The sequence below is a fragment of the Tyto alba genome, unplaced genomic scaffold, assembly GCF_018691265.1.
Source record: "Tyto alba isolate M040663 unplaced genomic scaffold, T.alba_DEE_v4.0 Super-Scaffold_22, whole genome shotgun sequence".
Lineage (NCBI taxonomy): Eukaryota > Metazoa > Chordata > Aves > Strigiformes > Tytonidae > Tyto > Tyto alba.
The window spans coordinates 21965567-21993268 of NW_024881296.1; the positions used below are offsets into that span (position 1 = coordinate 21965567).

At 38.9% G+C, this 27702-nt stretch overlaps 1 protein-coding gene across 1 annotated transcript in view; it reads right to left on the reverse strand.

The window, feature by feature from the left end:
• The window catches only part of SYNE1 (spectrin repeat containing nuclear envelope protein 1), a 329785-nt gene that overhangs the window by 150707 nt on the left and 151376 nt on the right, over positions 1-27702 (reverse strand). The window contains 18 exon segments of the mRNA XM_042795897.1: positions 216-383; positions 1691-1843; positions 3151-3477; positions 4283-4453; positions 5153-5308; positions 6092-6409; positions 7747-7911; positions 10067-10210; positions 10354-10507; positions 11378-11550; positions 12719-12883; positions 14550-14705; positions 15039-15182; positions 16714-16896; positions 18964-19141; positions 20101-20237; positions 24155-24511; positions 25955-26119. Of these exon segments, the coding sequence (XP_042651831.1) occupies positions 216-383; positions 1691-1843; positions 3151-3477; positions 4283-4453; positions 5153-5308; positions 6092-6409; positions 7747-7911; positions 10067-10210; positions 10354-10507; positions 11378-11550; positions 12719-12883; positions 14550-14705; positions 15039-15182; positions 16714-16896; positions 18964-19141; positions 20101-20237; positions 24155-24511; positions 25955-26119 (3414 nt within the window).

Genomic DNA, 27702 nt, shown 5'->3' on the forward strand with positions numbered 1-27702 from the left:
TTGTGCAGATGCAGTCTCATCCAAGAAACAGTGCTAACAACAAAGCAGATTTGTTAACTGCATTAATGACACTGATATGTATTTACACAGTTAGCAGTAAGAGGAATAAAACAGGTGAATGACAGATAATTGGAGCTCTGGAGTAAAGACAGAGGAGTAAAGAAGAAAAATTCTGTTTTACCGGACAAAGGAAGCTTACCCAACAGCAAACCCACCTTGTGTTTAGCTAGTTGCTGAGTGATTATTTCAAGGCTGTTACTCTCCATGAGGTCAGGGCTGACCAATCTGCTGGACATATGCAATAACCATTTCTCCCCTTCTTGCAAATCACTGTTGTAATCCTCATGTTCTTTTACTCTCACTTCTAAGGTTTCAACATATGCCTGTAGGTCCACAATAACCAAAATTAATTATTCAGGTAATTACAAGAATAAAAATAAATAAAAAACAAAACAAAACCAAAAACCACCAGGAGCTTGAAAGCATAGTAAGAAAGTTATTATCTTCTAAATGTATGTTCCTGTGAGGGCGTCTCATATGATTAGACTGTTAAGGAAGACATCAAAGAGATTGCTTGTGTGAATAAGCTCTGTGGTATTGAGCAGTATTTTCACTCCAGATGAAATACTATACTTTGAAGACTGAGGAAAGCACTGAGGATCTCCTTACTTTAAGAAAATGAACTCTGTCAACTTGACATTAAGTTCACTTAGAAACAGTTATTACACACTCTTTGAGACACTGCACGACCTACCAAATGTTACGGTTGTGTCCCTGCCGCTCACAGCCTTTGCATGTATACATAGTCTGTGATTGTGGTAGGCAAATTAATGTACTCATTGAGTTAAAATGCATTTATTCTTTTTAAGAAGATTTTTCAAAAGCTTCTGTACATTTAAGTCATCAACATTACATCTGATGCCACAGAAGTCAGTTTTATGGTACAGATCAGAGGAATATCTGTAAATTAAAAATCAACTGTGAAAAAATAAAATCATATGCCATTGGTAGATGCATCGGAAATTATAGTTACTTAGGTCAAACGTAAGTACTATAATAGTTTGCAGAGCTTATCCTTGTTAGCACTATAACCTATTAAAATCTTTAGGAATAATCATACTTTAGGACATATTTACAAGTACTAGATTTTTCAAAGTACTACATACACGTGGACTAATGAATCAAAGTTAATTAATAATGCCCTTCCTGAATTAAATGATATCCATCTTGCAGTTCATTATCTCCAGTGACTTCCATTCAACAACTAAACTAGATTAAACAGGGTTTGTGCGAGATCTAGCAGAAAGAAGAGACAAAATGGTATAATTTAAAGGTGTCTGTCCCTTCAAGAAATAATGTATTTAGGAATCTATTCAAAGCTATTTAAAATAGTAACAATAGTACAAACTAGTTGCTGATATATATTTCCCTTTACTGCTACACAGATTTCACCTGCCATGCTCAAAATTCATTTCAGCTACTCTTGGTAGATATAGTTAGGTAGAAGTTCTTTCAATATTCAAGAATTTCACTCCTCAACATCCCCCTCACCCCCCCAAAAAAATGTAATTAAAGCTAACTGTCTCTGTGTATAGGGTGTGACATGACAGCATGAAACAAATAGCTTCTTAAAGGGGAAGAAAAACATAGCAAATTGAAAGAACCTAGAGTTTTCTTCCTGACTTTTTACCTTTGCGGTGGTGCAGAGTTCCTGGTAACTGCTCTGAAGGTCTTGAATGTTGTTCTTTAGAGTCGCGTCACTCACCAAATCAAAAAGAGCTTCTCCCTTTTCAATCACTGATTTTATTGAAGGCTCATGGGACAGAACAGTCTGCTGTATGGACTACAATGCGAGCAAGAATTAAAGTATATCAAGAATGAAAATGTATCTATTGAACACTTGAACATTTATTTCACTAACTCCCCTTTGATCTGAGGCAAGTCTTCTATCATGGTATATATTATCCTTTTCAGATGAGAAGAGCGTTGCTACCAGTACAGGACTGTGTTTCTCAGCCATGCCCTGACACAACCACCTTGCAGGCATCTAAAAATAGTTGGTCCTTTTGTGAGTGGTTAGTAGCATGGATAATAACCTGGAGCTGGTGAAGGAAAGGGAGTCAATATGTGTGAAGGGACAAGTGTAAGGGATAAAATTTGCTCAGAGGAACAAATTCTGCAAATAAGTGAGAAAGTATCTTTAATGAGATAGTATGCAGATGAGTGCATAACATCGTACTCTCAAGAGTATACAACCTGATCAGCTATGTCATTGTGCCACTGGCTCACACAGCATGCCACATGCCAGTATCTATCAAATGACAGTGAGATACCAGCTCCCCAAATGTGTAGAAAGCAAGCACACATCTATGACATGACTGGGTACTGAAGCCAATGAGGGGTAGTAGGCAGTTTCAGAGAGAAAACCTTTATGTTATGCAGGTACTGCTCAGCAATAGTCACAACGTTGCTTTGTTATCAACACTGTTTCAGCAGCAAATGTAAAGCACAGCACTATAGGGGCTGCTATGAGGAGAGTTATCTCCATCCCAGCCAGACCCAGTACACGTTATGAAACATCTGTAATCCTGAAGTATTTTACAGAAACATCATTAAGATAAGCAATGGGGTTTGTTGTTAATCTTTTCTGCTCATTTTTATGACTAGAATAAAAAAACACAACTACTTCATTGAAACAAAAAACAGAGGGAGTCACAGAAGCTGTCTTAGATGTCAGTTGAGCTGGGACATCCAGCTTTAACCAGAAAGTTGATCAAGTCAATGTAACAGAGTCAATGTCTGCAGTGAAAAGAGACCAACTGATTTCTATCCTTGCTTAAACAGCAGTTAACTGTTGCTATCAATGGAATTACTTATTTGTGTACTCATAAAACAATATTACTCCATAACAGGAAATTTTCTGATGTGGAAGCCTTATTAGAACATTCACATTTCAAATTCAGGTGCCTATTCTGGTTGTGGATGCAGATATCATGCATGCTTTCACTTTAATGCTGATTTCGATATCCAAATAAGAGACATCTCATATATCTATTGAGCAAACTTGAACAGACACTTGGATCAGAGGATTTATTGCAAGTCACTAGATGAAAATCAATTCAATAGTACAATGATATAACCCCTTTTTACCTTATATTTGGACAACTGGGCCTTCTTCTCATAGAGTTCACTCTTTGGCTCTGCTGGAACATGTAACACGGCTTGGTACTCTGTGACCCACTGAGTCTGTGCCTTGTACTTGTCCGAGAACTCCTTTGCCAGCTGAAGGCACTTTTCTGAAGTCATGTGCTCTTTCCTGATGGAGCCAGCCAGCTCTTCAAGCTGTTCCACATGATCTCCAATTTCTTTTCTTAACTGGTCAACTTCATTTTCTTCCATGTACTTTATAGCTCGCTCCCCCTTCTCACGGGCAGATTTCAGTAAACTGTGGCCTATGTCCATATCACTCAATAGCAGCTGTGAAAGAAGTGTTGATTAACAGGAAATGTATGCAAGCTCTTGTCTTTTTTTTTAATTATTATTTATTTATTATAGTTCTATTATCAGTGAGAGGCTAATGATTTTTTTTTTTCCCTAAATTTTGCTAAGGACACAGAAGGAATTGCTTAGAAAATTGAATGTACCTTTCATTACAAAATTGCCTGGAGTTAGAGTGTGGTAAACTAGAAGGAAACAGAAAAAGCAAATGCTTCTGTTCTGCATTGGGCTTATGAAGATAAACACAGAAACTCAGGGCTATCAGAAGAGGATTCATACTCCAAATTCTGGAATAGATAAAACTTTTCCCTCAAATTCTGGAATAGATGGAAGTCTTTCCTTAGCATATTATGTTTAAACTGCAGGACAAATGAAATACTTATCTACAACTCAGGCGAAACATGAGTTTTACCACTGAGTTATTTCAATGAGGAGAAACAGGAAGCACTTCTTGCCACAGTGCATGATGGTATAAAATACGCATGACAGGATGCCTTGTGAGGGGAATTGATTTTAAGTTAAAACCTAAACTGATACACATATGAACATGTCTTATGGAAGGATAAGATTATATTATCTAGGACTATTCATAACTTCAACAACCAAACTGTGATCTAATGTATATATGACATGAGAACAGGAAGTTTTATACTCAGTGGTCTTTATCCTATTAGCTTCTCTGGGCAAGGTGAAGTCAGAATTTTGATCAACTGTTAAGATACATCTTAAAACATAGCCTCATTTTGGTGAACAGAAACAAAGATTGCGTTCAAGAAAGCAGTACCTCTAATTTCTGCATTTTTTTCTCCATTGCTGTTTTGTCAATCACATCAAACTTGGTGATCGCATTTCTGAAGTTCTTGTTAGTAGCTTCGTACCAATTTGTGTAAGCACTAAAAGCCAGTTCTGACTCCTCCATACAGTGTATTTCTTCTTCCAGAAACTTTATTTGCTCCTTCAAACAAATATGGAGGGTAGGGGGAAGAAACAAGAACCACACAGATGTTTACAATTGCTATTGGCTAAAGGCAGAAATAAATTGCTATTTATTAATAAAATCTGGTATACTAAGATTAAAAACATAGGTTTTATATTCTTTCATATCTAGTGGATAATTCTCACTGTGGTCTCATCAAGGTGTACATATAGCAATCACTAATGTTAAAACTGAGTTCATACTAACAGCTGAAAAGGTACTTATATGTTGAAATTTAATTCTGACTTGTGATTATGGTACTATAAGACACTTAAAGTGACCTGAAGACTGTACCTGATCAATTCAAATTTTCCCCATACCCATGTGTTTCAGTGATAACCTGAAAACATTTCTCTAGAGGTTGTTTAGCATTCAAACATAGTGAATTCTGAATTTCTCTCCTGGAACTGCCAAAAAATACAGTAACAATATATGGTTAATACTGAATGCTTTTGAAAGGGCATTATCCCAACTATCTACACAAACAACTATCTATCCCAACAAAATCTACATGTATGTGTGTATATATATATATATATGAATATACATGTGAATATTAATTTATTGAGTCTACAGTAATGAATAAACTCTCACAAAGTTTAATTAAGAAAGTCCGTTTGTATTTGCTTTTTAACTGACAATTTATGATGCTACAATTAATTAATTTTCATTACTTACCAAGACATGAAGAAGAACAGTTTGGTAGTGAGAAGTAAGCTGTGTAGCCTGGCTTCCCATTCTACTTGCAGTGAGACTTTCCTCTAGAATTTGCTGAGCCAGTACCCCAACTTCATCCACATCATCTTTGTAGACTGTAATTTCTTCATGCCACTTCTATGACAAAGACATTATCTAGTTTATATGACCAAGTCAAACATCTTAAACACAACAGGAATTTATTTGTAGCTAAGTCAGGAAACCATTGGAAAGAAAAACAAATACATAGTTGCAAACATGGATTTCCAACAGAAAAATAAAGCAGAATCTAACAAAGGTTAACATAACGAATATGCCAGAAGATTTATCATACCATATGGACTGAATTTCATTAAAAAAGATTATTTATTTTATTTTTCCCCGAAATAATAATAGAAATGCAACCTGGACTTCCTATAGAATTTGCCCAAAATTTTAAAGGTGACTGTAAAGCATAACTTTGAGACTCTTCAAATCTGCTTCCTGTGTTTATTCAGAACTATGTCTTCTCTTTGCAGTGACTAAAGGGGAATTATTACATCAGCACAGCAGAGACTTCACAACACAGCTGGTCATATTTTACTCTTGTTGCATTAACAATTTCCCACTCCAGGATCAATTTTTGTCCTAGGTTATACCTTCACATGCCACAGAGCATATGAATTCCAGACCTCCCTGTAAGATTTCAACATTGGTACAGCCATATAGCTACCGGTAAAATGGGAGGAAACTGGACCCAGAAGTCATGAAGCTTTCTTGGATCCATCATTCGAGGCACCATCTCAGAATAAATTGCAATTCTTTCCATCATTTTCACCAGGAAACCAGGTATTTTCACCATTTTCACCAGTGTAACCAGGAACCCATGTGGAAACCTCACATGGTATTTTGTTTAAGGAGTGCCCTAACTATATTCTTTACCTTCATTTGTTGAAGCTGCATCTCCTTTGTTGCTCTACCAGACTGCCTCCCAGTCCTGATAGCAACTTTTTCCTCAAGGTCTGTTAGCCAGTCATTAACCTTCTGAAATTTTTTCTCCATTAATCTCAGTCTGCTCACAGTGGCATTTAACTGGCTTCTTGCTTCAGTAAGCCTCTGCTGATAAACTTGCCAATCCTGTCGTAAGGATTCCAGGGCTCGGTCTTCTATCTGGGGAATGCCCCAGGGAATCACCTCCTCTCTGGCATGGACAGCAGCATTCAATAATGCTTGTCCTTCTGCACAGTGGACCTGCAGCTCCTGTAAAGGCAGTTATGGTTACATACCTTACATTAACATCTTTCATTCACACATGGAAAACAAAACCACGGTTCCACCTAAGACAAAAACAGTTACCTCATGTTATCTAGATATTCCTTTTAGTTATCTATGGCTGAACACATATTACACTCTCTCTAAGAACACCTATGAAGGCATGCTCACTTACAAAGCAAACTGAATATCACTATTACTGACAAGTGAATTGGAGAAAATTATTGACAAAGCATGTATTAAATTATTTTCCCTCCTGATAAGTTTATCATCAGTTCTGAAACATTAGCTGCCTGAGCTGGCACAGGATGGATGCAATACATTCAGCACAGTCTTAAAATCAAAACTTTTCATCTGTGGCAAGCAGACCATAAGACTGATTCTAAAATTGAATCTATTTATAAAAAAGGAACAAGGTGAAGCTTCAATCTTTTAAAATAAACAAACCTATTTATTTTTACATAGGTTTGAGGCATCATTCCAAAATAATTCTTGATACGCTCTTCTGGACATGTGTGGCATTTTCGTGTTTATTAGAACTTGATTAGAAAATATAAAGGAATTCAATCTGACTAGAAGACAGGAAGGTACCTTAACAAAACAGAGTTGTATGTCACCTTAGTTTGTGTTTGAGACACATATTATTTTCAAAATGGATTCAGATTTTGTGAAGTAAACTATAATAACAAGACATATATGCAGTGGTTCTGTTCATACAAAGACCTTCTCAGCATCCTGAAGAAAGTAAAAAATATTTCATAACTCAAGTACAGACCTTTTGCTAATTCAACAACAGGTATGAAAGTATTTTAAGTCAGCTTAAGATCATAACTGGGAAATTACTGAAGTATTATAGGTTCATCCTTCACTGTCACTTAAGTGACTGAGTAATAGTCTTCCCACTTCACCGTGGGAGCTAGCCTGCATGACTGGAACTGCCTGAGAGTAGATGCGTCTGCACTATAAACAATAAAAGATGAAAGATGAAATCTCAACGAAAAGAATACTTTTGTTATTTTAGGAAATACGGGGAAAAGAAGAGGTAGACCAATGTCTAAAACAAGTTCAGTACTTGCAAGGAAGCATTAATATGCCTGGAGATTTCGTTCAAAGCCTGACATTTTTTCTATAAATAAGTAACAATGTTTCCACTGACTTTACTGGAACCACTCTTAAGCAGCAAGTACTTATATATAATGTGATTCCAAGCTGTTCTTGAGACAAAAGAGATGTAATTTTTGTCTGGTAACTAATATTCTGTTATTTTACAAGTAGGATTTTTTTTTTTTTTTTTTTTTTCACTTAGAGTGTCAAACATTATGTACCTGTAGGTCTCGGAGTGTTGCCTCCTGTTTCTGGGCATCACCATCAAGATGTGATAAACAGTCAAGTTCTTCCTGTTCCTTCTCCAGCCATACTTCAAAGGCCTTCAGATTTCTTTGGTACTCTTGATGTAAGTTAAGCAGTCCTTCTGCTTTTGTTACTGCCTCCTGTTTGTTAAAATATTCACATATACGCATATATATCTTAGAGTACCAACAAATCAAGAAAACATAAAACTTGGATTTCAATCAAGGCGAAAAGTTTGTATCTGATCCTGAGCTTTCCTAGAATTCAAGAGTACTTGGACTCTGAGGATGGTTTCATCAATTACAGGGACAGAGGGGGCAAATGTGGGACAATACAGATACTTATTCTAAATGATTCTTCACACAAGCTTGTGATCTCTGGGATTTGAAGTTTTGATCTGGGATCGCTTTTAAATAACACCTTAGTGTCTAACAATAAAAGACAATTTTTATACCAATTTAAATTAACTTTACTGAAATGATTAATAAGATTATGAGCTTAGAAATTGCAAATTTTTTCTTCACATTTTTTTTTTTTAGCCAATGGAACAATAATTTTCTATTAAGAGTGTCTAATATCTTTAGGTTTGAACACTACCCAAGTACTTTGCAGGCAGTTCCTACAGAGCACAGTGAGAAATGGACTGCAAGTCTTCCTAAGTGCAAAAAAGTATACTGCATGTAATTCACATCCTCTAGGAAATGAGAGGAATGGAGAATTAAGTTTGGAGGAAGGCAAGACAGGGTGTATCCCAAGGCAGCAGGCTACATAAGAAAAACACTTCTACAAATAGCAGCCATGAACCTGCTGTCTGCTTTACCTGTTTCTAACAAGTCTGGACAGTGGGAGGAAGGAAGAAAAGAGGAGCATTATCAGTCTTTTGCACGGCCTGTCCACACCCAGTAGTGGGAAGAGGGAAAGAGAGACTAGTTCTCATGCCTCTTGACAGTGGCTGCAGGGAATTACAGATCTTGGTCTGATCAGGCTTGGGCCACAAACTCTTGGGGAAGCTTCTCAGGTTTCCCACCTAGCCAAAGGATTATTAAAAGATTTGACCACTTACTTTCCAGCTATTTGTTTTGAACTTTGAATTTCTTTCTAAAGGTTGAATGTACTCTTGACACTTAACATTATCAGCACAGTTGGAAGCAGGGAAGACAAAAGTCATCTGGGGTATTAGGTGGGAAGAGAAAGAAGGGATGCTTCTTGCTACATGAGGAAAGAGGTACAGAGCTCTTGCCTCTGTGAACTACCACTCATTTCTCATTATTCCCATACTGCTGCTCAAGATGAGCAAATACAGGCAGTCTGTATAGCTTTGTGCAAGAGAAAAGGCTAAAGATTAGAGGATCCCCATGCTAACAGGAATACTAGGTATTCATGAACATTTCCCAGGACTTACTCATCTCTTCAGCAAACCTGAGTGAGTTTAGTCACAGAAGGTTCTAAGAAACACAGTGCATTGATTGCATTCTTCATAGTTGTGGAAGAGAGTACCACAAAACACTGAATCACTTATGTGTTTGAAAAACTGAATTTTGGCCCTTTCCACAGGGCAAAGACATCATTGAGACAACAAAATTCAATTTTACTACACTGCTGTCAAGAAGACAAGTTGACTGTCTGAGCATACACTAGGCATTATTTAGCTACCAAAGAAGAATTCGGGTTAACTGGAGATAATCACCTAGCTTTAAATGTATCACCAGGTCTTTTATTGTTTCTTCTTTATCTTATATCTTACATTAAAACACACCTTGATCTTTACTTGTCTATGCCTTAATATTTTCCAAATCTATGGTATTAACACTTAGCAGTAAATGTAGTACTTATGCTGGGTCTTTTGACATTAGAGTCAGTTTACTTGCTAATAAGGTTTGAGTTCAATAGTAAGTGGTCAACCATTTGTGAATTACCCGATTGATTGGTAGCATCTATTCCAAAACATACATTTATGAATATCACAGATTCAGAGATGCTTCAAATTTTTCAGTCACAATAGTAAAATCATATCTGTGCTGAAGTCAATGATGCTTTTGACATAGAATTCCTCAGACTATTCACCTGATGATTTTTTCAGGTTCTGATTTTTAGAACCTTTTTGAAAAGATCTGAAGCTCAGTAGCACATGAAGATAAATTGATAAATCACCCTAATAACTTTCTGTTACATTAAGTTACAGCTGTCCCCAAACTTTTACTCATTTAACTGTAAAATAAATGATCAATGAAAAGACTTTCTCTTTTTCCTTGTTGCCAACAAAACAAGAGGGAGTGCTATTAATAAAAACTGTACCCTGGTTTTGTCTTTGAGGAATTTATACCGCTCCTGAAGGTCCTGGAGCTCAAGCTGAGTGACATAATGCTCAGCCATCCCGCCTCCTTTCACTTCAATCGTCTCCAACAGGCTGCTGTGACTCAACACCTCTTCACTGAGTAGCTGCAGAAGAGAAAGAGAAGAACTCATTTATGAATGGGCAGCATTAAAACAAAGCCAAAGATTAATCTCGCAGTTATTCAGCCTTTTTTGTTGCTTATAAGGTGATATGGGCTTGTTGCTGGTTTGTTGTAAAGCAAACACACCTTAGCTTTGCTGAGGGCAGCTGTTTTTTCCCTCAGTTCAGCATATTGCCTTTCAGAAGCATTCATACTTGCTTCTACTTTATCCATCCAGCTGGAAAACTGAAGAACATCATCCTGGTAACTTGTCCATTTGGAGAGAGCTCCTTCCAGTTGACTGTAATTTAAAAATACATATTTGTTGTGATAGTGGAGGTTCTCGTGTTATTTAAGCAGTGAGATGTAATCATATACAGTTATTCTAAACTGTATTTATAAGAAAAATATATCACAAGCTAAGCAGTCTGAGACTGAGCTATTAAAACCCTACAGATTTTAAGTAGGAGCACTATTTGGCCGATAAAGAAAAATTTAGTTTTCCAAACTTGGAATATTAAGGAGGTCTGTAAATTACATAGCTAGCTGACATGTTCTAGCTTTAGTAAATAAAATGCAACTGAAAGCATAAGATCCAGAAGCAGAAATTTTCTGTCCCTTTGCATACATCCAAAAGTTGCTTCATTCTGCTGCTTAATTACCTTTGATATTTTAAATTGAAATATTTGCATGGTGATGCTCCACCAAAGAAGGCTGTATTTTTATCCCCATCTTTCTTTATACTATCACTTTGACCATCACTATTGGGACACTGTAATTACAGTACCTTCTGTGAAATGCTAGCAATTGGAAAACTAGACAGGATCTTGATAGAGCAACCATTAATGTCTGTGATAAGATCTTCTCATTTCTGAGAATAATTCAAGGCATCAGGTGCAACTCGAAGTAAAATTAACAAGATTATGAACATGGAATCCACTTTAAAGAGTATATTGACAGTATTAACAAAGCCTAGATCCCTCACAGTTTACTCTCCTTCTACTTCAAATAAATATGTCACTTAAGGCCTCTGGACCTGCAATGTTAGGCACATGCAGTCATTTTATATGAATTTGACTCTTGCGATAATAAAACTCTGAGAACTAACTTTTCAAAAATGTTGACAGTACTTTATTGCTAAGCATCATTCTGTACTTCATACCCTTTTTACCTCTTGCACTGGATACAAGCAGACAGAAGAGAAGCCCAGCTGTCCTTCAGGGTTTGCAACTGCTGTTCAACTACTGGTACTCCCTCCAGAGAAGTATTTTGCAGTACAGACTCTCCTCTGGTCAGAACCATTTTCATTTGGATTTCTTTTTCTTGTTTCACTGCTAGCAGTCCCTGAAAAGTGAGCGGATATTATTTTACTTTTCTCATTAACTGGGCATGAATATACTAACTGCCTTCACTGGAAAATGAGCTGATAAAATTTAGTAGCTTGTACAGCCAACTGGAAGAGGGACAGTAGGGTTTACAGATGGGCTTCACAAGGAAAAAAGTGACTTCCAATGGTTTAGACCATTAAAAAAAATACCTTAGTTGACAGGGAAGTTTGCATGGAAGCTGTGCAGTTACTTACAGAGTATCAGAGAAGGTACTATTGGATGGCAGAACTGACATTCCAAAGGGAAAGTAATTTAGATGGAAAACAGAACGATTCATTCATAAAGAAAACAAGATGTGATGACAAAGCTCTTCTATGGGGCTGAAATACACTTCTACAACTACCGGATCTATTTGCAACACAAAGATACCAACATATAAACTCAGTAGGCTATCCTCAGCCATGTCAGTTTGGAGACTTCAGCTCCTTGAAGCTGCACACTTGCAAACTAACAGCTTCTAACACTATGCAAAGTCATGAAAAGCCTGAAACCATGAACCTGAAAGACTCAATGAATACAATGCAAAACATATGTTTAGCATTTTGCTACAATCTCTGCTTTTTGATGCATCCTTATAATTTTGAGGACTTGTCCATGTTTTGTCCACGACTCAAAATCTGAGACATTAGTAATATGAAAAGCACTGTTTTCTGAATTACTGCTCCTCAACATCTTTAGAGTAGTGAAATCAATAGATGCTATTTTCTTAACTGTAGTCACCATTTTTAAAGCAAACAATTATAGGAGAAGCTGTTTCAAATCATCCGTATCACCTGTAAGATCTAGGAAATAATATATTAAACTAACAGAAGTGAATACCCTACTTCTTCCATTTAAGCTTCAGCAGCCACACATCTTTTGAGTTTTTTAAGAATTTGCATATATGCAGTTCTCCATGTCATGAAGGTGACTATATCTTTCTTAGAGAAAATTTTTAATAATGAGCCTTTTCCTCTATAAAAGGAGTTATTTTGTGTAAATTGAAAATCAGTGTCTGAATGACAACAGTCATTACACTAACATGCAACAACTAACAGAAATTATCATATATTTGCATTCTTCTAAATGCAAATACCTAAAAAAGATCTAAAATGAGCAGGTTTGGGAGTCTGTTGTTTCCATACCTCTAGCTTTAACATCCGGCTGTCCAAAACACTCTTGTCTGCAGTGGGATGACAGTAGGAATCCAGCATGTGAACTGCATCAGCCACCCAGTCCTGGAGGTCCTTGACACTGTGAGAGAACTGCTGGTGCTCTGCTACGACCCTATCCATTCTGGAAACTTTCTCCTGCAATTCATACAGCAATCAGCACCAGCAGCTATTCAAAGGATTGCTTATTCCCCATACCTACTTATGGACTTTAGAATGAATTTCTTAAACTATACTCAGAAATTCTATTCATACAGTAATAATTACAAGTACACTTACTTGAGCATGGAATGGCTTTTGCATACACACACACAAATGAGTTGTCCAAGCATACTATACAAATGAAAATTTCAGAAATGCCTTTTTTTTTTTTGTTTTCTAAATGTGAAGCTTCATCTAACTGTGCCCTCTCATCCAAAGTAGATGAGAGTTTTCTGGTTTCACTTTTCCTTAATCATCTGGTAAACCACACCTAAACTCCATTTCAGTGTTGCAGCTGAAGATAACTTGTGAAATCTGACAACGCACAAGACAGATTTAAGACTGTGAAGCTATGCCACTTCAGCAACATTGCTTTGTTGATACTTGGAAAAGACAGACCTGTATTCCTCAGTGACTCCTACTAGTATAACCACCCTTCTGAAAATTTACTGACACTCATATGAATCAAAAAAAAGGGTTGAGTTACATTGCTAAAAGGCTTGAGGTGAACACAAATACAGAGCAGAGTGTATTTCACATAGTGACAGAGAACTCAAGTCAAGCCAGTGAAACACATTTAGGAAGTTAATGAGAGGGATCTGTCTCAAGCATCCATGGCTATCCAAAGAACTTCATGGTTCCTCTCGTAGGCTGGATGGTATGTATCCTCTGAGGCAGACTGCTCCTTCTGATCCTGACATCTCCTACAAGTTCTGTCCACATAAGTCAATGTTAGTAACTCACGCATCTTTCCCTTTCTTGTTTTGCAGTCATGAAAATTTATTATGGACATGTGTAAGAATCATTTTTTGTAATTCACACAGCTCTAGATATGATTTATAATTTTTATTTCCACAGAAAAGGTAGTACTCCATGTACTAGCACAGTACTTGACTTCTAGCCAACCATGTCCTGGGCTGCATCAAGAGAAGCGTGGCCAGCAGATCGAGGGAAGGGATTCTGCCCCTCTACACTGCTCTCATGAGACCCCACCTGGAGTGTTGTGTCCAGCTCTGGGGCCCCCAACATAAGAAGGACACGGACTTGCTTGAGTGGGTCCAGAGGAAGCCACAAAGATGATCGTGGGGCAGGAGCTCCTCCCCTGCAAGGACAGGCTGAGAGAGCTTGGGTTGTTCAGCCTGGAGAAGAGAAGGCTCAGAGGAGACCTTATAGTGGCCCTCCAGTGCTTAAAGGGAGCCTACAGGAAAGATGAGGAGGGACTCTTTATCAGGGGGTGTAGGGATAGGACAAGGGGTAATGGTTTTAAGGTGAAAGAGGGGAGATTTAGATTAGATATAAGAAAGAAATTCTTGACTGTGCGGGTGGTGAGGCACTGACACAGGTTGCCCAGAGCAGCTGTGGCTGCTCCCTCCCTGGAAGGGTTCAAGGCCAAGTTGGATGGGGATTTTAGCAGCCTGGTCTAGTGGAAGGTGTCCCTGCCTTTAAAGGCACTTCCCACTCTTTAAAGCCACTGTGAAAGACAAGATAGCTCAGACACACCACAGAGCAGACAAGCAAGACAACTGCAGTGTTTCACATTTCAGTCTTTTTCCCCAAATACATCAAATGAACTGCTTAAAAGCACAAACACTGGATGCATTACCTTTGTCAGATTGCTTAGAGTAAGATATTGAGAAGACAACTGAGACACTCTGCGCATAAAGCTTTTGCTGACAGCTTGTTCTTCCCACAGCTGCTGAGCTTTCTCTTTCAGCCTGTTGAGCTGATGCTCGTGGCAGCTTATTTCCTCAAGGACAGACTGTAAAGCACAAGCACGTTAATATTAAGGGTGGGTGCAAGTACGCAGGAAACAGAGAAGCATGAAAGCCCCGTGAAATATAGAAGTGACATATGGCAAGCTTGATGAGAAAGGCACACCATACGGCTACAGTAATGAAGCAGCATGTCATAAGAAATGTGGAGATACAAAACCTGATGGAACAGGATCATCAACAGCAACCCTTCAAACCAGTTCTCATGTTATTTAGAGGTCAGGATGCTAGAATGATCCAAGCTTTTGTACGGGATCAGTGAAGCCAGGAGGATGAGACAGGAAACTCTGGCTGTGTTAAAAAGACTTGTAAGAAGTCACCTGCAACTTTTGCTGTTCTCTCCTCTTGGAAGGAAGATCATGAAGCCGACTACTACTTCCTTGCACCATCTTCTCAGTTGTGGACAACCACTCCTGCAAAGGCTCAGCAGTTGCTTCAAAGTCCTTCATCTGGATCTTTAAGTTCTAGGAAGACATGCACAATTCTATCAACAGTCCCACTGCACGGGGTATAACTGTAATGCACAACACACAGATCAAGCACACAAAAAGGATATACAATTGCAGCCAAAAACTACACAATTCTTCAAATGAATTACACCACCTCTGCTCCTTCCCATCCCACAGTCACCGAAAGAAAAGTCTGAGAGCACCTCTATAAAAGGCAAAATAGAAGCAACAATGTAGGATATGTCGACACAGTTGAGGGGAGGCTGAAGCAAGTTTTCTCTGAACTGAAAGCTTTACAGATCTTACGAGCTTTGACTCAATGTAAGCCTAACTCACATCGCTAAGGCAGTCTGAAGGAAGGCTAATTTGGGATACGAGTTACTTAACAGCAGACTGCAGTCATTCACACTGACCCCTCGTTAAATGGGCTGCCAGTATTTCTAGGTGATGCATGACTAAATTCAACCTAAACCTGGGGATAATTTATGATTGTATTTTTTTTTTTAGTGTAAAATTTTGGTTATAAAAATGTGTGTATAAAGGGATATGTAGGCATTCCTTCAGTGCCTGTATATTTTCTTGTAGGCTTATTCTGCATCTGAAATAATTCATATGGAATAAAAACCTGAACAGCATAGTTCTTGTGTCCTGGTTATTTCCCTCCCCACTCGCCCCCCCCCCCCCCCCCGCCCCTCGACTTAGTTTTCTTTTTAGCTATAGCCTTATCACTTAAATTAAACATCAGAATGAAAAACCAAGCCTATGAGACTGAAAAATGCTCAGTTCAAAAAGATTAAGAACATCCTCTTTCCATGGCAACGCTGAGACGAAGAATGGTAAGTCCTTGCTACCTGAGGATTTTCTTTGAAAGGCTTTCCTATATGATGTATTAAATGTATTTAAATTTCTTCTCAGCTGGCTAGGCAGCATTGGTTTAAAACAGTAATGCCTAAGAACTTTAATTCTCCTATGCTACGCAGGGAATTCCAGCTAAGACCTTTTGACCTTAAAACCTATGACTTCAAAAGATATTATACTTTTAAGATATTCACCTTCTGTGCTGGTTGAATTTTGAGTTATGAACAGAGAAAGGCACTGGGCATTATTTAAAAAGTTGTTTAAATAAATCATTACATTTCACCAGTTTGCAAATACCCACTGTACACGGGAATATTCAGTCAGCAACAGTGTCAGAAATCTGTGCTAAAACAGTCCTTAACAAATAAAATGTTTTTTAGTAATCCAATACATTTGATGAAAGCTCACGTTAATGAATTTGAGCAACTGCTGTCTTTGCTACCTTCAGTTACTCTGAACACCACCCTTCTGCATGAAACACCCCACTTAAATCAAAGTAAAATCAGGTCGTAAGGATATAACAAAAGTAAAATGTAAGCCAAAGAATAACACATCTTGAAAACAGTTCTTTATTAATTCTGTCACATCAGAAACACAGCCAGATGTGAAATATAAACTGTGCTGTTTGAAACAAAAAGCAAAGGGGAAATTTAGCTCCAATCTTTCCCCACTGTGACAGGTTCAATACCTCCAATGCACATTCCTTTTGGTGGAGTGTGGTGATAAAATTTTTCCAATCTTCTTTAGCGGTAGCAACTTTGTCCTGGATAACTTTAGCCTTTTCCTCTGGTAAAACAGAGCACAGCAGTTCTCCTTTGGATGTTACCAGGTTGAGTTTTTGTTGCCCAGTCTCACTTTCTGATAAGAACTCCTAAAAATAGTAATAAAAGAAGCAAATTGGTGAACTTTTGATCACAGTAAAGGTCAATGGCAAGCTCCCAGAAAATTTAACAGGGATAAGAGTTTATTGTTTCTGCTCATTAACATGCTAACTCAGCTTTCGGTACATTCCATTTTAATGTACTTCATATTTATGGACTTTAGGGACAACAGCTATTTAATCCAGAAATGCCATGCATCTAAATAATGCATATATTAAGACTCTAGGATTACCTGTATGTTCTGCATTTCATGAGACAGTTACTGGTCATTTAGTTGGGTATTATACGTCTTTCAATCTCCATGGCACAGAAAGTGATAACAGCTTCATTTCAGGGAACCAGTGTCCTGGCACAGGTAACAGCAGGAGCTGGGGTCCACTCTGAGGCACACACGGGACTGAAGCCTTGCCCACGGGTGACAGCCACGCTGGACTTCCAACGAGTGTGTAGGGGTGTAGGCTGACACTTAGACACTAAGCTATGCCTAAACTGTGTGATTTATCCCTCTGCAACCTTAATTTACCTTCCGTGTTTGAAAGTATTTTTCTTCATGGAAATCTTGCACAATGCTGGTGTGCAAGTAGTGTGTGGGAAAAAGCATGTGCAAGAATTATACAGAAATGCAAGGAAACAGGCAGATTTTTAAATTCCAATGTACTGGGGTAGTGTTCTTGTAACTTGTAATTATTAAAAGACTTTGTGTGCATTTAGGGCTCAAAGGAAATTAGCAGTCTTAAATGCCAATATTTTAAGCCGTTACTATCATGATTATGTGATACACAAATAGTTTTATATCAATAATTATAAGGCTACATCCACATTCAGAAATAACAGGCTTGATACAAAAATTACTAGGTCAGATTCTGATTCTGTGGTACTCCAGAGGTCTTAGTAAAGAATGCAAAGGGTCTGCTGGCTTTTGAGATATTTGGTTCAAGTTCTGGCTATATTCAAATCAAAGATACAATTGCCTAGTGACTTAATTATGTCAAATGTGTTTAACAGACAGAACATTAACTTTTAATAAAAATAAAATTTTGGGTTTATACAGGTTACCAAGACATCTCTAGAAGTCCTGGAGCAGTCACTGCATGTCAAAAAAAGATTACGTCAGCTAAAGCAGCTTTCATGGAGGAGAATAACAAAGTAAGGTCTTATGATGTGAAAGGGCTGAAGTGATAAAGAAAAAAAAAATCTTATCACTGTTGAAAAAAAACCCAACAAACCTTGCTAAAACTCTTATATTTAATGTCAAAAACTACTAGGATTTTCTCCCCTGTTATTTCCTCTAAACATATTCTCATTTTGGGGTAGTCAAAGATTTGATATATTAATATAGTATTGTTTACACTTTTAAGTAAACCATTTAAGTGAGGGAAAGTGAATTTACCAAAAGGAGGAGGAAGTGATTTGGGGTTTGGTATTTTCTAAGAAACTGATTTGAATTTCTTCCATTATACTATCTAACTAAAGGTTGAAAGTCTCATTATGGTATTTTCAGTTAAAATTATAGTCATATTCTATTCATAAAAGTATTTCTTTCACTTGTTTTATTAAAATACACTTTTAATTGGCATTCCTTTCCACAGAGTTGTGGGAGCTTGTTTTAGCTTTATGTGGAAAATATACTTTCCAAATGCCTGCTCGCACTGCATACATTTTAACACTGTTCTTGCACTATAAGGGCTTTACTTTCATATAGAAGGAAAAGTATTTACATAACTTTGAACAAATTCCAGATACTAAGTCCCGAATCTGATATCGTTCTGATTTTACAGTACTGTCCTACTTTAAAAAAGTTTTTTCTCCTTTTGTAAAAAATAAGCAAACATGGAAAACTATGAGAGACAATGACTACATACAAACTGTAGTCCAACAATTAAACTAAACAAAGTAAATTAAAAAAAAAATAGTGTTGATTTCCTTGCAATTAGTTACCTTTATCATTGGCAATGACATTAACAAAGAACAGTCATTAATGAAACAATTCAATCTGAGCTTTATATGAAACTGATTGGGTCTCCCTTAGACCCAATATTTTACTGCTATAGAGTTACCTGTATTTTCTGCAGACTTGTTGAAGCTTCACTGATGTTTTGAGGCACGTCAAAGCATTTGGCTGTGGTGACTTTTGCATTGACCAGCCACTGCTGGAAATCCCTGAAAGCCGCCCGAAATCTTTGCTGCAAGATCTGCTCTTTGCTCTGACATCCTTTTGAAGCTTGCAGGCAGAGGCTGGATTTATCACATCAAGGAAGCAGAAGAGAGTGAGGGAGGGAAGGAAGGACTCTGTTAGGTGACAATGCTATTACTTAGTTCTCTGAAATTCAGTGGTAAGGTTAGGTTAACCTGGACTCCTCCTACCAAATTCAAGCACTTAACTGAGGCACCAGGAAACCCATTAGAAGCTTTCAGTTCCTTAAAAGTGAGGCACGTAAATCGGGACATATCTATCACAGATATGACAGGTCTAAGTGTTTCCAGAGAGTGACTCAGTGCACTTAAGCATGAATTGTTTCTTCAAGCCCCGTTCCCTCTGTATGGACAGGACACTGAACCACAGCAATTACAGTTCTAACTTCTGTGGCTCAGTTGAGTTTGTAACGTTAGAAGGGATCAATCTGGGTCATTGCACCCTTCTTCTGCAGTTACAGAAGCCAAAAAGCTATAAGCCCCTGCAAGAAACAACAGCATCTTGTGTCTGAAATGAAGGCTGTCACACTCCCAACTACACCAGCTAGAGTGACATGAGAGAAAGCAAGAAATCAAGCAAATGCCTGCTCCCCTGTTTCAAGGAACCAGCTAGTCAAAGAAGGGTCAACTGAAGGACGAAATTACGAAAAAGGTCTTAAATAGCTGGTATAGCTTGTTCCTCCTTCAGACAAACAAGCCATAGTGCTACCTCACAGTTTCTTACAAGGATTCCACCTGCAATAGGTCAGGTGTGGATATACATTAGTTTCAGCTGAGTTTAGTGGAGTAGCCTGGCTTTTAGAAAAAACAAAACAAAACAAAAACCGGAAACAAATTGCTACTTTTTACAATCTCTATTGACACCAAAATCAAAATAATGATTCTAATTATTGTATGCTAAAATTCTAATTAATGGTTCCCTGTAAGACAGCTCACCCACCTCACCCCTCCCATATACACACAGAGAGGATTGATTAACTATAAACAAGATGAATATGTACCTGTTATACTCCTTAATCAACCCTGAAACTTTTGAAGAATGAGTACTCAAATCTCTGGAAAATCTACAAAGATCATTTAACTGAGTTTTGATCTCCTCTGTCATATGTTCAGACTTTACCAGAGCATCCAATGTTTCCTGTTAAAACAAAACAAATGAACAATTTCAGTGAGTAAATTAACAAAAAAAAAAAATCTTTTGGATCAAAATTTATAAGAATTTAAATTCAACTTAATTTATTATCTGTGGATGTTCACTTTCAAGAATATTTTAGCAGTCAAACCTACAGAAGCTTATTTGAAATTATGAGCTTCTAGAGACCAAATTTCTGGAAGCCTCAACTTTCTTAGCTCAAAATATTCTCAAAGAAGAGTTGAAGATATAAATTTCATTTTAATAAAAGAGCTATGGTATTGTTAGTTAGCTGTATACATATTAAAGTACATACAGTTATGAAATAGCAAATAATGTATGTTTATATAAATATAATTAACCTGTTGGCTTGAGTTTAGCATGTTCAATAAAAACTCTTTTGAGCTGTGTCCAAAAAGTTAATTTACCCACAAAGTTTTTTCACGGCTTTACCTCTTTCACGGAGGGCTCATAATGTAAAAGTACAGCTGCTCACAATCCTGTGAGAGTAAATGGGTTACTGCCTGTCATTGCTGTACTGGAAAGACTCTTGCTCTGGAGGCAGCAAAGCCAACAAAAAAAAAATGCTTTTCTTGGCTTAGCTCACGTCACTGTGAGAGGTGTGATAACCACTCCAACAAAAACAGTCCTTGTTGACATCCACGACCTCTCCACTGCAGAATCCCACCACCTACTCCAGCATAATGAGCAGTATGGACTTTGCCCCTTGTCTCAGTAGTAACTAAATTCTTCAGGCATTCCTTTTAAACTACCAGGGAGAAAAGACAATATTCTAGCTAGTTACATTCACCATGGCACAGGTTCTGTAGCACAGGCAGGCCAGAGCATTTGGCACGTATAGATTAGTTCAGCTAAATCTAAGTGCCAATCTGGAAGAAATGTGCAATATAAACTTAAGAAACAGATCATATGAGAGTGAAGACAGATTTGAGGAGGGACATGGAAGTGGGACAAGGAAGTCCCCAAACTATGCTTCTAAATATATATATATATATATATATATATAAAGGATGATTGAAAATATACATTGTAAACAGTTTATAATAATCTATCAGCACAAAATTGAATGTTCAGGGAACGTACAAATGATGTACATGAAAATACATGCAGAAGGTTTTCAAAATATCACAATCTACATTACAGAGATAAAAATGCTGAGTAGATTTTTCACTGTAAAGTATTAACTAACTCGGCAATAAACACATATCCCTTTATGTAAATCAAAAGTTAAAAAAAAATATTAGCAAGAGTCTAGCAAGCCGATCAACAGACTTAGTAAGAACTGCAAATGGACAAAAGCCAGGGATTGACCTCATGTGTCTGCTGCCCACAAGCAACTCTGTGCTTGCTTCATATCCTTTTTCCTGAAAAAGTCTGCAGAACTGTGAAATTATTTTTTTAAGATCTGTGTCGTGCATTTCTAAGCACGTAAAAAACCAACCAAACAAAAAAACCCACATAACATATATATATTCCTTCTTCATAGTACCTGAACTGACAGGAAGAAAAAACCACAACAATCCGTTTTGAGCAAAATAACACTACAAGCATGCGCTTGCTATGAATAACAGTAGTATAGACCATAATCACAGCTTGACTATATTAGCATTACTGAAATCTGTTTGCATTTATAGATCACAGGGAAGCCCTGTAAAATTAAGTCTAGAGACATTTCAGATGTTTTATGTGTACAAACTTTCATGTGTTCTTGTGAGTATGAAAAAATACTTTGCTACTGCAGGTTTTCAGGACTCCTCTGATTCATATTATTCATGCCTGTACTATATGGTCTTTATTTGCTTTCAGTCACTCATACACAAGAAATCTCTTCAACCATAACCAAAAGATACTTGAAATAGTCACACTGCTAGTTTGTTTTGATGCCATATAAAGTAGCATTTGAATTCAGTAATTATGTAATAGCAATGACACTACGAAAACAAAATGTAAACTAACTTCTTCTTGTTTATCTTACTTTACGTTAAACTATACACAGGACTTTTTTTTGAAAGCATTTGGAATAACAACACAATGGCCATTACTTAAACACAGGATGTCACAAATTGTGTAGGGCAGAAATCACCATAGTGAAATACTAGCAGCTTTTTTTTTTTTTTTGGTAAAGGAAGGTGTCCTAAGAGTAGCACAGGGTCAGAATTCCCTGTTTTCAATTAAATGCTTCAGTTTCAAATAATCAACCTCAATAACTACTAAAGGATTTTTCTGATGACATACAGCCTTCAGCATAACCTATTAACAAAAAGGAACATTAACTTGCAAAACAGGGTACACTTAACTATGGCATTTTTCCATACAGAAACACTGATAGCACCGTTGCAGCCACTTGGATTTAATTTTGAATCTGACAATTACCAAAATAATTTTCTGAATTCCAAGTGCAAGATCTGTTGCTATTATTCTGCACATACCTAAGTGAACAGAACTTGAATATAACCAAATAACAGAATGACCTTGCTAATTCTGAGAATTAGGAAATGCATTTTTAATTAGTGGCCTTGGCTTACATGGCAACAGAATCAGTGCGAGACAATGGAAATGGAAAGCTGCAGTGCTATTTTATGTTCACAATAGAGTCTATCCCCGGGGTCCAGAAATGGAAGGATTATTGTCACATTTCTTCTAACTATAAATAAAATCATACAGTAGGGCTGTGAATAGTAAGTCTTGAGATACGTCTGCATTTTCCTCGTTAGTCAAAGTTTACAACTGTCTAATCTAAACTGTTGTTTCACAGAGCTACAGTATATATTCTACGAATAAAAGCAATATCCTTTGAATGTAGTACTTCTCCAATTATAAAATAAAAAGTATCTGGTGATTGCTACTATAAATTGATGACAATTCCACATCTTTCTTTCCTTTTTAAAAACACAAACATGGAAGACTTTGCATATTTGTACCATTATTTGCTCTGACATAATATCAGCTTTGTTACTTCTACAGTTACATACTGTCACTCAAGCAAGCAGGTTCCGTAAATCTGTGTCAGGGAATTCTGTGAATGGGGAAACCACAGAAATAACTTGGCACAGACGTTGGAGGAGGAGATTTATAATCTCGGTTCAAAGAGAGAGTGTTCTGGGTTTTTTTGAGTATTTCTTCAGTCAAGGGGTCTGAAAGCAGGCATCACACACCTCCCTCCCATTAAAGAAACTGCTTTATTGAAACACTACCCTGAATGGGAAATACTTTGTATCTTTTCTCAGCATCTGCGATTCACAGTAGTCGGATAGACACATACAAACACATATACAATGCGTGGGTTGTGTGATAACCTACATGTGGGATTTTTTGCTAGATGAAAATCTGGAACAGAAACCGCCCCTCCATTTCTCTAAATACCAGTGCATTCCCTAGCAAATCAATTAGCAAGCATACGGGTTTCCAGTGTAACTTCTTTAACTACTGGACCAGACCTGAACGTGCGTGACGTGAAGGATACTTCAAGAAAGGGAAAGCATAAACTCAACACACTCCTGACAACTTCTGCCTAAGGAATGGCTCCAGCTGCTACTCGGCTTTTAGGACGTGCTTCGCAGTTCCCCGAGCAAGCGCTACCCTAGCTGGGAACACTGAGCGAGCTGGAAGAGAAGTCGGGAGCTGGCGCGCCCGCTCCCGCGCTGCCTCAGCGGCGAGCGCCGCTCTTGATCCCCGTCGGGGATCCGGGCAGCATCCGCGGGGCCTCCCTCGTACAGCGGCGGCCGGCGAGGGAAAGGTCTCCTGCAAGCGCCGCTCGCTTCAGTTACGGCTGCGGGGGAAGTCTGGGCAGCCGGGATCTCACCGTGTTCCGTTTTCTACCCGATAATCCCGCTCGGCAGCAGCTCTCTGCCCCCCCCGTAACCACCCTTTAAGAACCGCGAGGAAACGAGAAGTGACCTTACTTTCTCCTGGCGCCAGCTCTCCACGACCTCGGCATCGGTGTGGGGGCTGCGGCGGGGGGCCAGGCCCTGCGCCAGGGCGGCCAGCAGCCCGCCGAGCCGCCGCTCCGCCTCCTCCAGCTGCGCCACCCGCGCCGCGAACTCCCGCTCCGAGAGGGCCCGCCGGCTCAGCACGTCCCGCAGCCCGCCCTGGCTCCGCAGGGCGCTCTCTTCCCACCGCTGCCACTCGGCCCGCAGGGCCCGCCGCTCGGCCGCCAGCCGCCGGCACCCGCCGCCCGTCGTGCCGCGCTCCGCGCCGGCGGCCAGCGCCTCCACCCGGCCCAGGCGGCCGGCGCCGCTCTGGCGGGACTCCACCAGCTCCTGCAAGGCGACATTACCATGGTAACCCGCGGAGCCGCCGGCGGGGGAGGCGGGGGGGGGGTGCGCCCCGGGCCGCGCGCAGCGCGCAGCGGGGCGGAGGCCGCGCGCAGCGGGGCGCGCCCCTTGGAGGCTGCAGACACCGCTCGGCCAGGAGGGCGCGCGGGGCTCCGCGGCCGCCCAACAGCGACTCTGACACTTGGGTGAGCTCGGGGCAGAAGGAACTGCTTTCAGATTCCGAAAAATAGTGCGCACGTGCGGAAAAGAATAACTTTGTTGGCGTCTTTTACGTAAGAAACACTGCCGCGTAGCTGCCCGCAGCAGTTTCCAGAACACAGGCGTGCTGCTCAGAAACAGCGTTTTACAGCCTACCCGTGATCTGCGATGTGCGGTAATTGGTTGCACATGTCTTTTGTTTTTTTTTTTTGTTTGTTTTTTTTTTGTTTTTTTTTTTTTTTTGTTTGGTTTTTTTTGTTTTTTGTTTTTTTTTTTTATTTTTATTTTTTTATTTATTTATTTCTTTTTCCAGAAGTGAATTCTTTCCGCAGTGTCCTATTTCAATCTCACAGATGCTACAATGGAGTTTGGGGGAGTTTTCAATTTAAGAAGCTGGAGAATATAAATATCATCCCAAACACTGCATGCCAGAATAATGTTATTTATTCTCGCTAGACTTACGAGCGAGAAACTACTATCTCCTCCGTTCACCATTTTATACACGAGGAGTTTGAGCACAAAGGAGACTGAAAACTCTCTGTAAGTGTACAACAAATCTGTAACTTGATCTCAGGTATCCTGAATCTTCACCTAGTAGTCTGTTCACTGGCTCACTCTCATGTTTAGGAGCAGAGTTACATGTTGCTAGAATGAGTATCTGAACCTAAACACCAGGCACCAGCAAAACATTATAGCCTTCTGCTATAATGTTGCATTCAGGAATATGAATTTAGGCACTCGAGTGCCCAGGAATGGATGCCTGGATAAGGAGACTACACACAGGGAGGCAACATATACGGTCTTACTGTGTTTGGGAAGAACCACCCTTGCACTGCTTTATGCATTTCCATTTCATGCACAGCAGGAAAGGTTGCTTCTGACTTTGATTCAGACAGCTCTGCTCACGGAGAAAACATATTTGGGGATGAGGACAGAGCGGTATTCAGCTAAATCACGTTCTTCTGTGGTGCCCTGCGCTTCCGCTCTTGCAAATTGTTTCCATGTGTGCTATAACTAACTCAGGTCTGACTGTACTGCTACTCCATCAGCTTACTATGGGAAGGGAGGCAAAACCAGAACATACTTTAGGAAGCTTGCTTTCAGCTCAACGAAATGTAATCACCACTTCAAATACACAACGAGCAAGATCGCACAACTTTTTGGCTCTGGCCTATTTTAGAGCATAGGGTCTAAATTGAAGATAAAATCATGAAAGCAAACTTATCTTACATTGATTTTGTCCAGCTTTTTCTGTATGGTTGATGTATCTCCGGATGAATCTGACCAGCGGTGCAGCTCTTCCTTTGCAGAATGGAGCCAGTCTGTGAATTCATGCACAGCATCAAGGTATAGCAAATGATCCTTCACAATATCTTCCACTTTCCTCATTTTCTCCTATCATTTGGATGAAAACAAAAAAGACCATTAAAGTGCTTAAATACTGTCCTGGCTTGAAGCGTGCAGTGATATAGAGTGCTGGTGGCTACAGCATCCATTTGAATGCTGAATGGAGCACAGCTTATAGCAGCAGAACACAGTGCGACACTGCACAAGATTTGGTTTGAGTTGGTCTGGACAGGCATGTTCTGCTGGAGCAAAAGTCAAAGAAGCCTTCTGAAAATGTATGCAGAAAGGTACTATAACACAAAAGGTATCGTTGAGTAGGTGTCAAAGCTGCAGCTGTGAAACTCTGGCACGCTTTTCCCAATACCCCTTGGAGACAGTCTTACAGATCAGAGTAATCCCAGGGAGCAGCATGCTGCCAGAAACACAGCTCTTATTTAGAAGCACCACGTCTCTATAAACACACAACAGGGTCACAGAGATGTCCCCTATGAAGACCACAAAGGAGGACCTCTGCCGTTCAGAAGTACAACAGGTTCTTACGGTGCCAAGTCCCATTTTAACCATCAGAGCAGAAGTGGTGGCCATCCCCAGCCACCTGCCTTGCAGCCCTGGAGGATGCTTTCCCTGACACAAACAACACCTTCCTGGCTCCATCTTTGCTTTTTAATGTAATCTTAAAGTGGGGCCAGTTTACCTTGCTATGAAAAGGTGAAATAGCATACTGGTCTAGATTTGCCTTTGGTTTGACCAAGTAGATTTGTTTTTATATTCTTGTGAGCTAACACTCAGGAATGTTTATCAAAACTAACTAAAAGTGAACTGAGCTAAGCAAATAACTTATTACTCCTGTGTGGATACTCTAGATCTAAGTGTCCTTAAATCGGTTTCAAACTGAATCACTTATTTATGAATTAAACTCCAGTTATTTTTAATTTTTAATAACCCAACATTCAACTAATTTTTCTAAAAATTAAGTTAGATTAATAAACCCTACTGTTCCCTCTGAAACTAATCATCATAATTTCTCTGAATGTGTCAGACCAACTAGAAAATGGATGGTTACTAGCCAAACAAATATGACCTAAAGTGAATCCTCGAAGTTTTTACATCTGAATGCACTTTGTGCAAAAACAGTAAGAAAATGTCCACATGTGCCTGACTCCAAACAAAATAGACAGCTCCCTAGGGTAGCAAAAAAGCCACGAGAAAGGCAACCTCACACCTCTGTTTACTTTGCTCACATCAAAATACAGCACCACTAGAGGGGAAGAGTAGAGGCAAAGTGTAACTTTAGGTGGTCTCTTCTGGTAGCAATGGCTTCTATCAGTTGCAGTCAGTGCTGTTCTCTTTCAAGGGAAAGACTGCAAAGCTGTTTTTATTGCTTAAGAAATTAAATGTATTGATGCATATTGATTTTTGGAGAACACTGCCATGTCCACTTATGATACTATCTTCACACAAGTTTAGCATCGTATTGAGTTAGTCAGCAATCTTGGTATTGCTCCAGATTTAACGCCACGGAAAGTAGCGGGTTTATGCAAGAATGAAACCACAGTGATACTCCAGAAACCAGATTTATAGCTTACTATTTCAAGTAAAAAAAGAGAGCAAAAGTTCATCATAAAACCAAA